The sequence below is a fragment of the Hyla sarda genome, chromosome 4, assembly GCF_029499605.1.
Source record: "Hyla sarda isolate aHylSar1 chromosome 4, aHylSar1.hap1, whole genome shotgun sequence".
Taxonomy (NCBI): Eukaryota; Metazoa; Chordata; class Amphibia; order Anura; family Hylidae; genus Hyla; species Hyla sarda.
The window spans coordinates 419945982-419959028 of record NC_079192.1 but is presented as its reverse complement, the minus strand read 5'-3'; the positions used below and the strand labels follow the sequence as shown (position 1 = coordinate 419959028).

The 13047-nt window shown below is 49.2% G+C and overlaps 1 protein-coding gene across 5 annotated transcripts in view; it reads left to right on the top strand.

Moving 5' to 3' along the window:
• The window catches only part of LOC130267785 (uncharacterized), a 101730-nt gene that overhangs the window by 5142 nt on the left and 83541 nt on the right, over window positions 1-13047 (top strand). For 3 of the 5 annotated variants that reach the window (XM_056517979.1, XM_056517978.1, XM_056517974.1), the window contains exon 2: window positions 9749-10046. The exons of the other annotated variants lie outside the window; for them this stretch is intronic. In XM_056517979.1, the coding sequence (XP_056373954.1) occupies window positions 9864-10046 (183 nt within the window). In that variant the 5' untranslated portion in view covers window positions 9749-9863. The remainder of the gene's footprint in view (window positions 1-9748; window positions 10047-13047) is intronic. 5 annotated transcript variants of the gene reach the window in all.

The following is a 13047-nucleotide window of genomic DNA, read 5'->3' as shown; positions in this document are numbered from 1 at the left end:
ATATATGTCCCCCCAGTTAGTAAAAAGGTAGTGCTCTCAGACAGAGCCCCAGATAGAAATGACCCCCATGAGGTAGAGCTCCCCCAGTAGGTAGACAGTCCCCCAGATAGATATGACCCCCCATCAAGTAGGGCTCCCATTTAAACAATTATACCCTCTAAGTCAAAACTTTCCAAACTTTTAATGGTGACGCCCTTGCGAAGTTTGGGGACACTGTACTTACTGCATGCATTGCATTGCATGTTGACAATGCACAACGCAGTACCAGTATCAGCATTAGAAATGTGGCTTCCACCATCCTGTGCCAGTCCCCCCCCCCCCTTTTATCACCCCATGTGCCACATCTTTCCCCCCTTGATCCTCTCCTGTGCCATATCATTCCCCTGTGACATTATATTCCCCCCTCTGATGCCCCTGTGCCATTATATTCCTCCCCTCTCTGATGCTCCCTGTGCCATTATATTCCCTCCCCTACCCCCTTTGACATTATATTTCAGCCCCCCTCCCCCTGTGCCTTTATATTTCAGCCCCCTCCCCCTGTGCCATTATATTTCACCCCGTCCCCCTGTGCCATTATATTTAAGCCACTACCCCTGTGTCATTATATTTAAGCCCCCTCCCCCTGTGCCATTATATTTCAGCCCCCCTCCCCTGTGCCATTATATTTCAGCCACCTCCCCTTCCCCCTGTGCCATTATATTTCAGCCCCCTTCCCCTGTGCCATTATATTTCAGCCCCCTCCCCTGTGCCATTATATTTCATCCCCCTCCCCTTTGCCATTACATTTCATCCCCCCACTGTGCCATTATATTTCAGCCTCCTCCCCCTGTGCCATTATATTTCATCCCCCTCCCCTGTGCCATTATATTTCAGCCCCCTCCCCTGTGCCATTATATTTCATCCCCCTCCCCAGTGCCATTATATTTCATCCCCCTCCCCTGTGCCTTTATATTTAAGCCTCCTCCCCCTGTGCCATTATATTTCAACACCCTGTCACGATTTGGCTGGCAGGAGGTGGATCCTCTGTGCCAGAGAGGGATTGGCGTGGACCGTGCTAGTGGACCGGTTCTAAGCTGCTACTGGTTTTCACCAGAGCCCGCCGCAAAGCGGGATGGTCTTGCAGCGGCGGTAGCAACCAGGTCGTATCCACTAGCAACGGCTCAACCTCTCTGACTGCTGAAGATAGGCGCGGTACAAGGGAGTAGACAAGAGCAAGGTCGGACGTAGCAGAAGGTCGGGGCAGGCAGCAAGGATCGTAGTCAGGGGCAACGGCAGGAGGTCTGGAACACAGGCTAGGAACACACTGGGAAACGCTTTCACTGGCACGATGGCAACAAGATCCGGCAAGGAAGGGAAGGGGAAGTGAGGTTATATAGGGAAGTGCACAGGTGAATTCACTAATTAGAACCAGGCGCCAATCAGCGGCACACTGGCCCTTTAAATCGCAGAGACCCGGCGCGCGCGCGCCCTAGGGAGCGGGGCCACGCGCGCCGGGACAAGACCGACGGAGAGCGAGTCAGGTACGGGAGCCGGGATGCGCATCGCGAGCGGGCGCCTGCCGCATAGCGAATCGCATCCCGGCTGGGAGAGGTATCGCAGCGCACCCGGTCAGCAGGTCTGACCGGGGCGCTGCAATTGCGAGAATGTTGCGAGCGCTCCGGGGAGGAGCGGGGACCCGGAGCGCTCGGCGTAACAGTACCCCCCCCTTGGGTCTCCCCCTCCTCTTGGAGCCTGAGAACCTGAGGATAAGACTTTTGTCTAGGATGTTGTCCTCAGGTTCCCAGGATCTCTCTTCAGGACCACAGCCCTCCCAATCCACCAGAAAATTTTTTTTTCCTCTGACCGTCTTGGAGGCCAGAATCTCCTTCACGGAGAAGACGTCAGAAGAGCCGGAAACAGGAGTGGGAGAAACAAATTTGGGAGAGAAGCGATTAATGATGAGTGGTTTAAGGAGAGAGACATGGAAGGCATTGGGAATACGGAGAGAAGGAGGAAGAAGGAGTTTGTAAGAGACAGGATTAATCTGGCACAAGACTTTGAAAGGACCAAGATAGCGTGGTCCCAGTTTGTAACTGGGGACACGAAAGCGGACATATTTAGCGGAGAGCCATACCTTGTCTCCGGGCGCAAAAATGGGGGGAGTTCTTCTTTTCTTATCGGCAAACCTTTTCATGCGGGATGAAGCCTGTAAAAGAGAATTTTGGGTCTCTTTCCATATGGTGGAAAGATCACGAGTCACTTCATCCACAGCGGGCAAATCAGAGGGCAAGGGAGTAGGGAGGGGGGGAAGAGGGTGACGGCCGTACACCACGAAAAATGGGGACTTAGCAGAAGATTCTGAGACTCTGAAGTTGTATGAAAATTCGGCCCATGGTAGAAGATCTGCCCAGTCATCCTGGCGGGAGGAAACAAAATGGCGTAAATAGTCACCCAGGACCTGGTTAATTCTTTCTACTTGCCCATTGGATTGGGGATGATAAGAAGAAGAGAAGTTTAATTTAATCTTGAGCTGTTTACAGAGGGCCCTCCAGAATTTAGACACGAATTGGACGCCTCTATCCGAGACGATCTGTGTGGGCAAACCGTGAAGACGAAAAATGTGTACAAAAAATTGTTTTGCCAACTGAGGCGCTGAAGGGAGACCAGGAAGAGGAATAAAATGTGCCATCTTGGAAAATCGATCAACGACCACCCAAACAACAGTGTTGCCACGGGATGGGGGTAAGTCTGTAATAAAGTCCATACCAATCAGAGACCAAGGCTGTTCGGGGACAGGCAGAGGATGAAGGAGACCAGCAGGCTTCTGGCGAGGAGTCTTATCCCGGGCACAGACAGTACAGGCCCGCACAAAATCAACAACATCCGTCTCCAGAGTCGGCCACCAATAGAAACGAGAGATGAGTTGCAAGGATTTTTTGATGCCCGCATGGCCTGCGAGGTGGGAGGAGTGTCCCCATTTGAGAATCCCGAGACGTTGGCGTGGAGAAACGAAGGTCTTCCCTGGAGGAGTTTGCCTGATGGAGACTGGAGAAGTGGAGATCAGACAGTCAGGAGGAATGATGTGTTGCGGAGAGACCTCTACTTCCGAGGTATCCGAGGAACGAGAGAGAGCATCGGCCCTAATGTTCTTGTCGGCAGGGCGAAAATGAATTTCAAAGTTAAAACGGGCAAAGAACAACGACCACCTGGCCTGGCGAGGATTCAGCCGTTGGGCAGACTGGAGATAGGAGAGATTCTTGTGATCGGTGTAAATGATAACTGGAAATTTTGATCCCTCCAGCAGATGCCTCCATTCCTCAAGTGCCAATTTAATGGCCAGTAGTTCTCGATCCCCGATGGAGTAGTTCCTCTCCGCCGGAGAGAAGGTCCTAGAAAAAAAACCACAAGTAACAGCATGCCCAGAAGAATTTTTTTGTAGAAGGACCGCTCCAGCTCCCACTGAGGAGGCATCAACCTCCAATAGGAAGGGTTTAGATGGGTCAGGTCTGGAGAGCACGGGAGCAGAAGAAAAGGCAGACTTGAGCCGTTTAAATGCGTCTTCCGCTTGGGGAGACCAGGACTTAGGATTGGCATTCTTCTTGGTTAAAGCCACGATAGGAGCCACAATAGTGGAAAAATGTGGAATGAATTGTCTGTAATAATTGGCGAACCCCAAAAAACGTTGGATAGCACGGAGTCCGGAGGGGCGTGGCCAATCTAAGACGGCAGAGAGTTTATCTGGATCCATTTGTAGTCCCTGGCCAGAGACCAAGTATCCTAGGAAAGGAAGAGATTGACATTCAAACAGACATTTCTCCATTTTGGCATAAAGTTGATTGTCTCGAAGTCTCTGAAGAACCATGCGGACATGCTGGCGATGTTCTTCTAAGTTGGCAGAAAAAATCAGAATATCGTCCAGATACACAACAACACAGGAATATAAGAGATCACGAAAAATTTCATTAACAAAGTCTTGGAAGACGGCAGGGGCGTTGCACAGGCCAAAGGGCATGACCAGATACTCAAAGTGTCCATCTCTGGTGTTAAATGCAGTTTTCCATTCGTCCCCCTCCCTGATGCGGATGAGATTATATGCACCTCTTAAGTCCAGTTTGGTAAAGATGTGGGCACCTTGAAGGCGATCAAAGAGTTCAGAGATAAGAGGTAGGGGGTAGCGGTTCTTTACCGTGATTTTATTAAGTCCGCGGTAATCAAGCAAGAGTCTCTGGGGCGGACAGAGGATAAATTCTGCCCCGGGGTGGAGTAGTGCCCGGGAGGAGGTCAATAGGACAGTCAAAAGGCCTGTGAGGGGGTAAAGTCTCAGCTTGCTTTTTGCAAAATACGTCAGCATAGTCCATATAAGCCTTAGGGAGACCGGTTACAGGGGGAACCACAGGGTCACGGCAGGGAGTACTGGGAACCGGTTTAAGACAGTCCTTGAAACAAGAAGTACCCCAGCTCTTGATCTCTCCTGTGGACCAATCAAGGGTTGGGGAATGGCGTTGAAGCCACGGTAGTCCAAGGAGAATTTCGGAAGTGCAATTGGAGAGGACCAAAAACTCAATCTTTTCGTGATGAGGTCCGATGCACATTAGGAGGGGTTCCGTGCGGTAACGCACGTCACAGTCCAATCTTTCATTGTTAACACAATTGATGTAGAGGGGTCTGGCGAGACTGGTCACTGGGATGTTGAACCTGTTGATGAGAGAGGCCAAAATAAAATTTCCTGCAGATCCGGAATCCAAGAAGGCCTTAGTAGAGAAGGAGAAGGTAGAGGCAGATATCCGCACAGGCACAGTAAGGCGTGGAGAAGCAGAGTTGACATCAAGAACTGTCTCACCTTTGTGCGGAGTCAGCGTACGTCTTTCCAGGCGGGGAGGACGGATAGGACAATCCTTCAGGAAGTGTTCGGTACCGGCACAGTACAGGCAAAGATTCTCCATGCGGCGTCGTGTCCTCTCTTGAGGTGTCAAGCGAGACCGGTCAACTTGCATAGCCTCCACGGCGGGAGGCACAGGAACGGATTGCAGAGGACCAGAGGAGAGAGGAGCCGGGGAGAAAAAACGCCTCGTGCGAACAAAGTCCATATCCTGGCGGAGCTCCTGACGCCTTTCGGAAAAACGCATGTCAATGCGAGTGGCAAGATGAATGAGTTCATGCAGGTTAGCAGGAATTTCTCGTGCGGCCAGAACATCTTTAATGTTGCTGGATAGGCCTTTTTTAAAGGTCACGCAGAGGGCCTCATTATTCCAGGATAATTCAGAAGCAAGAGTACGGAATTGGATGGCGTACTCGCCAACGGAAGAATTACCCTGGACCAGGTTCAGCAGGGCAGTCTCAGCAGAAGAGGCTCGGGCAGGTTCCTCAAAGACACTTCGAATTTCCGAGAAGAAGGAGTGTACAGAGGCAGTGACGGGGTCATTGCGGTCCCAGAGTGGTGTGGCCCATGACAGAGCTTTCCCAGACAGAAGGCTGACTACGAAAGCCACCTTAGACCTTTCAGTAGGAAACTGGTCCGACATCATCTCCAAGTGCAGGGAACATTGTGAAAGAAAGCCACGGCAAAAGTTAGAGTCCCCATCAAATTTATCCGGCAAGGAAAGTCGTAGGCCGGAAGCGGCCACTCGCTGCGGAGGAGGTGCAGGAGCTGGCGGAGGAGATGATTGCTGAAGCTGTGGTAGTAGCTGCTGTAGCATCACGGTCAGTTGAGACAGCTGGTGGCCTTGTTGCGCTATCTGTTGCGACTGCTGGGCGATCACAGTGGTGAGGTCGGCGACAACTGGCAGTGGAACTTCAGCGGGATCCATGGCCGGATCTACTGTCACGATTCGGCTGGCAGGAGGTGGATCCTCTGTGCCAGAGAGGGATTGGCGTGGACCGTGCTAGTGGACCGGTTCTAAGCTGCTACTGGTTTTCACCAGAGCCCGCCGCAAAGCGGGATGGTCTTGCAGCGGCGGTAGCAACCAGGTCGTATCCACTAGCAACGGCTCAACCTCTCTGACTGCTGAAGATAGGCGCGGTACAAGGGAGTAGACAAGAGCAAGGTCGGACGTAGCAGAAGGTCGGGGCAGGCAGCAAGGATCGTAGTCAGGGGCAACGGCAGGAGGTCTGGAACACAGGCTAGGAACACACTGGGAAACGCTTTCACTGGCACGATGGCAACAAGATCCGGCAAGGAAGGGAAGGGGAAGTGAGGTTATATAGGGAAGTGCACAGGTGAATTCACTAATTAGAACCAGGCGCCAATGAGCGGCACACTGGCCCTTTAAATCGCAGAGACCCGGCGCGCGCGCGCCCTAGGGAGCTGGGCCGCGCGCGCCGGGACAAGACCGACGGAGAGCGAGTCAGGTACGGGAGCCGGGATGCGCATCGCGAGCGGGCGCCTGCCGCATAGCGAATCGCATCCCGGCTGGGAGAGGTATCGCTGCGCACCCGGTCAGCAGGTCTGACCGGGGCGCTGCAATTGCGAGAATGTTGCGAGCGCTCCGGGGAGGAGCGGGGACCCGGAGCGCTCGGCGTAACACACCCCTGTGCCTTTATATTTCAGCCCCCTCCCCTGTGCCAATATTTCATCCCCCTCCCCTGTGCCATTATATTTCAGCCTCCTCCCCCTGTGCCATTATATTTCAGCCCCCTCCCCCTGTGCCATTATATTTCAGCCCCTCCCCTTGCGCCATTATATTTCAGCCCCCCTTCCACCTGTGCCATTATATTTCAGCCCCCTTCCCATTTGTCGTTATATTTCAGCCCCCTCCCCCTGTGCCATTATATTTCAGCCCCCTCCCCCTGTGCCATTATATTTCAGCCCCCTCCCTCCTGTGCCATTATATTTCAGCCCCCTCCCCCTGTGCCATTGTATTTCAGCCTCCCTCCCCCTGTACCTTTATAGTTCAGCCCCCCTTCCCCTTTGCCATTATATTTCAGCCCCCTCCTGAGCCACATAATTTACTCATTCACCAAACTCCCCTCACCCTCTGATCCCCTGCTATTACGTGTCCTCCGCTCCGTCCCATGTGCCCTCCAGCAGGCTCACGGATGCGGCGGTTGTTTATGTTGCTGGGCTGCATCCTCGGTCCTGACGGAGGTGCACGCAATGAGTGACGTCATCGCAGGTGCCTACGCCGGGACGCCGACATCCTACGCGACTCGCTATAGGCTGCAGCATACATCTGCAGTCTATAGGAGTCTAGTGACGGGGCCCCGTAATATGTGAATTCCTCAGGTATTTAGCCCTGCTAACCCAAAATATACTACCTCACTACCTCAAAATATACGTCAGTCATCAGTGTATATATATATATATATATATATATATAAACACACACAGAATTACCTCAAAATATCCATCAGTATACAGTAACCACCCCGACATGCGATGGCCCCGACATATGATAAAATCGAAATACGATGGCCTCTCAGAGGCTTTTATATGTCGGGGCCATCGCATTAACTGCTATCCGACAGCGCAAAATGCTTAAGCTGCTGTCAGATCGCAGTTTAAGCATCCCGGGCAGGTTTGCTTACCTATTCCCGCTGCTCCGGGTCCACTTCGCGATCCTCCGGCATCTTCCACATCTTCTCCAGGGTCCGGGCCTCGCTTTCCGGCGTAGTTATTACGTCACTACGCACGCCGTGCCAGCGCAGCAGCGTAATAACGTCACCAGAAAGCAAGGCCCGGACCCTGCAGAAGATGTGGAAGAAGCCGGAGGATCGCGAAGAAGACACCGGAGCAGCGGGACAGCATCGGGAGCCTATGGGACAGCATCGGGAGAGGTGAGGACCTGGTCCGGAGTGGCGGGGACAGGTGAGTACAGCTTCCTATACTTTACATTGCGCGGATCCCTCAACATACGATGGATTTGACAAACGATGGGTCGTTTGGAACGAATTACCATCATATGTTGAGGGACCACTGTATATACAGAATTACCCCAGAATATACCTTAGTCACCAGTATATATACAGAATTACCTCAAAATATACCTTAGTCACAAGTATGAATTACTTTAAAATTCAACTATAATATAGAGGATGGGATGACTCAGAGATCTGGATCATCTGACCAGGCCATGTTTCTCCACAGATATCTGGATCCCTCTGACTAGGCCATGTTTCTCTATAGAGATCTGGATCATATGACCAGGCCATGTTTCTCCACAGAGATCTGGATCCATCTGACCAGGCCATGTTTCTCCACAGAGATCTGAATCCATCTGACCAGGACATGTTTCTCTATAGAGATCTGGATCATCTGACCAGGCCATGTTTCTCCACAGATATCTGGATCCCTCTGACTAGGCCATGTTTCTCTATAGAGATCTGGATCATATGACCAGGCCATGTTTCTCCACAGAGATCTGGATCCATCTGACCAGGCCATGTTTCTCCACAGAGATCTGAATCCATCTGACCAGGACATGTTTCTCTATAGAGATCTGGATCATCTGACCAGGCCATGTTTCTCCACAGAGATCTGAATCCATCTGACCAGGTCATGTTTCTCTATAGAGATCTGGATCCATCTGACCAGGTCATGTATCTTTATAGAGATCTGGATCATCTGACCTGGCCATGTTTCTCTATAGAGATCTGGATCCATCTGACCAGGCCATGTTTCTCCACAGAGATCTGGATCCATCTGACCAGGCCATGTTTCTCGAAAGAGATCTGGATCCATCTGACCAGGTCATGTTTCTCTATAGAGATCTGGATCCATCTGACCAGGCCATGTTTCTCTAAAGAGATCTGGATCCATCTGACAAGGCCATGTTTCTCTACAGAGATCTGGATCCATCTGACAAGGCCATGTTTCTCTACAGAGATCTGGATCGATCTGACCAGGCCATGTTTCTCCACAAAGATGTGGACCATCTGACCAGGTCAAGTTTCTCTATAGAGATCTGGATCCATCCGACCAGGCCATGTTTCTCTATAGAGATCTGGATCCATCTGACCAGGCCATGTTTCTCCACAGAGATCTGGATCCATCTGACCAGGCCATGTTTCTCCACAGAGATCTGGATCCATCTGACCAGGCCATATTTCTCTAAAGAGATCTGGATCCATCTGACCAGGCCATGTTTCTCCCCAGAGATCTGGATCCATCTGACCAGGTCATGTTTCTCTATAGAGATCTGGATCCATCTGACAGGACATGTTTCTCTATAGAGATCGGGATCCATCTGACCAGACCATGTTTCTCCATAGAGATCTGGATCCATCTAACCACGCCATTTTTCTCCACAGAATTGTTAAAAAGGAGGGCTTATAGGAGTACTCTGCCCCTAGACATGTTGAGGATAACATATCTGATTGCGGGGGGTCTGGCCGCGGGGACCCCACCACCATCTCTGGGGCCTGGGGCTTCTGTGATCATGACGTCACGCTACTCCCCCTCCTTTCATGTCTATTGGAGGGGCGTGAATGCTAGTACACAGTCGACACGCCTCCTTCTATGGACATGAATGGAGGGTGCATGGCGGCTGTGATTGCCAGTCAGTGATTGGCACGGAGCAGATGTCGCTTCGTGCATCGGATGACTGGGGTGTCATGACATATTGCAGGGGTCCTTGGCCTTCCGCAATCAGACATGTTACCCCAGCGGAGTACTCTTTTAAAATTGAATGAAATCTCATGCAAAACAACAAAATTGTATGTGTCTAAAAATCATATCTGTCAGATGTATAGTAAGTAGCTTTTGTTTTCACATGATTTTACATATTTTATTAAAAAAACAAACATCTGTTTTTATGTTTTTCAATCTTTCTAGACTATTTTAAAGCTATGGCGCATGTGTAAAAAAAATGTGTACGACTAAACTGATCAAGACATACAGTTATATGATGCAATATGATTTACATAGACAGTAATCTGCACAAAAAATCATGGTCAACCACAATTTAGCATCTGACAAAAAATTTAAAGAAAATGTAACGGGTGCATGTGTTGGATATGCATCATCAATAGAATTCAGTGGAGATACATCAGTGGTATGTGGGAGAAAACCAGAGTACCCAGAGGAGATGCAGAACAGAATAACTCCATGCAAAGTAAAATCTTCATGGGAGGTACTTACTTTTACACATTACTATACATTGAATGTTAACTAAAAGGAGTTATTTTAGAAATATTTGCTTTATGTCTAATGTTAAAAAGGCCTTATGTCTGATGTTAAATATATAAGTAGATTACGTATACTTCATAGGTTTATACTTTGTATACTTTAGAGGTTTTGTTCCTTTTCCTCCATGTTTGCTGAGCCATTTTCCCTAACCGCATGGATTTTCTTATAGGAAATGGCTGAAGAAGCATGTATCACTATGGGATACATGGAGGGGGTGTGTCGGCCGCCACTTCATGTGGGGACGGAACGCCCCCTTCCTGTGCACTGCCGTGGCCGCATAGAGGCCCCGTTATCTAAAACTTAATAAGTTATATTGCACTAAATTTTTCCTTTAACCCCTTAGGAACTTAGCCCATTTTCACCTTAAAGTGTACCCGTCAGATCCAACAAAAAAAACATTTTTTTATATATCACTCAGTACCTAACCCTGACCATGTACATCTAATTTTTATGTGTCTAGCACCTTTATTTATTTTTTTATTACACTTTTAATTTAGCTCACTAGTCTGAATTCCTCTCAAAGGGAGGGGGCGTGGCCTCACTGTGCAGGTCTCCACCCCCTTCCCCTGTATGCTGTCTGCTCACATCTCCCCTAGCATTAGCAAAACTACAACTCCCAGCTTGTCCTCACTGGCAGTAGCAGGACACAAGCTGACAGTGGGAGGATTTTTCCTCCAGCTGTGAGCCCTGTGCTCACAGCTGTCAATCAAGTATGTGTGTCCATGACATAGGTGATGATGCATGGACACAGCAGGATTAGTATGTGTCCAAGCAGGCAGGGGGGGGGGGGGGCAGTTGTTTGACTGGATTTTTCAGTATGAAATGAAAGTAATTGCATAACCTATTGGTTGTACATGCTTTACAACATATCAACATTTTTTGCATCTAACAGTGCCCATTTAAGGACTCAGTCCTTGTTTTGCAATTCTGACCACTGACACTTTATGTATTAAAGGGGTAGTCCAGTGTTGAAAAACTTATCCCCTATCCTAAGGATATTGGATAAGTTTGAGATTGCGGGGGTCCGACCGCTGGCGCCCCCCGTGAACTCTCTGTACGGGGGCCAGGCTCTCCAGCCAGATAGCGGGTGTCAACCACAGCACGAAGTGACATCCAACACGCCCCCTCAATACATCGCTATGGCAGAGCCGGAGATTGCCGAAGGCAGCGCTCCGGCTCTGCCATAGAGTTGTATTGAGGGGGCGTGTCAGCCGCCGCTTCGTGCGGTGGTCAACATGCCCCCTTCCCACGGGCTGTCGGGGACCCGTACAGGAGATCGCAGGGGGCCCCAGCGGTCAGACCCCCTGCGATCTGAAACTTATCCCCTATCCTTAGGATAGGGGATAAGTTGTTCTCCACTGGATATCTCCTTTAATAACTCTGGTATGCTTTTACCTTTTATTCTGATGTTTTTTTGTGACATATTCTACTTTACCATAATGGTAAATTTTTGTCGTTACTTTCATCCTTTCTTGGTGAAAAATCCCCAAATTTTGAACTTTGAAACTCTCTGCTTGTAAGGAAAATGGACATTCCAAATAAATTATATATTGATTCACAAATACAATATGTCTACTTTATGCTGGCATCATAAAGTTGACATGTTTTAAAAAAAATTTAGGACATTAGAGGCTTCAAAGTATAGCAGCAATTTTACAAATTTTCATGAAAACATTTTCAGGGACCATTTAAAGGGGAACTCCGGCGCTAAGACATCTTATCCCCTATCCAAAGGAGCGAACATGCTCCGGGGACTGATTAGAATGGTGTGCTGCGTGCAAGATCACGGGGGTCCCCAGCGGCGGGACCCCCGCGATCAGGCATCTTATCCCCTATCCTTTGGATAGTTGATAAGATGTCTTAGCACCGGAGTACCCCTTCATGTTTGAAGTGGATTTGGGGGGCCTTTCTGTGAGATATACAACACAAATGACCCCATTATTGAAACTGCACCCCTCAAAGTATTCAAAATGACATTCAGAAAGTTTGTTAACCCTTTAGGTGTTTCACAGGAACAGCAGCAAAGTGAAGGAGAAAAATCTAAATCTCCATTTTATACACTAACATGTTCATGTAGCCCAATCTTTTTCATTTTTACAAGGGTTATAAGGAGAAAAAGCCTGCAAAATTTGTAGTCCAATTTCTCTCGAGAAAGGAAATACCTCATATGTTGACCTAAAGTGCTTTGCGGGCGCACAACATGGCTCAAGAGGGAAAGAGCAACTGTGGGATTTTGGAGGGTGAATTTAGCTGAAATGGTTTTTGGGGGGCATGTTGCATTTAGGAAGCCCCCATGGTGCCAGAACAGCAAGAAGAAAAAAAAAACACATGGCACACAATTTGGGAAACTACACCCATCAAGGAACGTAACAAGGGGTATAGTGAGCCTTAACACCTCACAGTTGTTTGACAGGCTTGCATTGAAGTTGGACGTGAAAATGAAAAATTTGATTTTTAACACTAAAATGATGGTGTTACTCCAAATTTTTCATTTTTACAAGGGGTAAAAGGAGAAAATGGACCCCAAAATGTGAAGCCCAATTTCTCCTGAGTAAGGAAATACCCCATATGTGGATGTAAAGCACCCCTGCCACCATACCCCAGCCCCGATCCCCCTTATTTTCTGGGTCATCGGAGATCCGTATGACCCAGAATCGCCGCAAATCGCTGGTCTGAATTGACCAATGTTTTGTGGTGATCGCCGATAAGGTGGGGTCCTCAGCGTCGAGGAATTCCGGTCCCCACCTAGCGAGCAGCAGGGACCGGAAATTCTCAGGGCGCATACACCCTGCGTCCCCAAGAGGTTAAAGGATACAAGAAGGAAAAGGTGTGCACCTCGTGCAGGTAAACAGGGTAACTTCGTGTATAGATAGTGATAAATGGGCCAGCAGGGTGGTCCCTTACCTTACGGTGTTATGCTCAGAGCATAACACCTGCAGTCACTT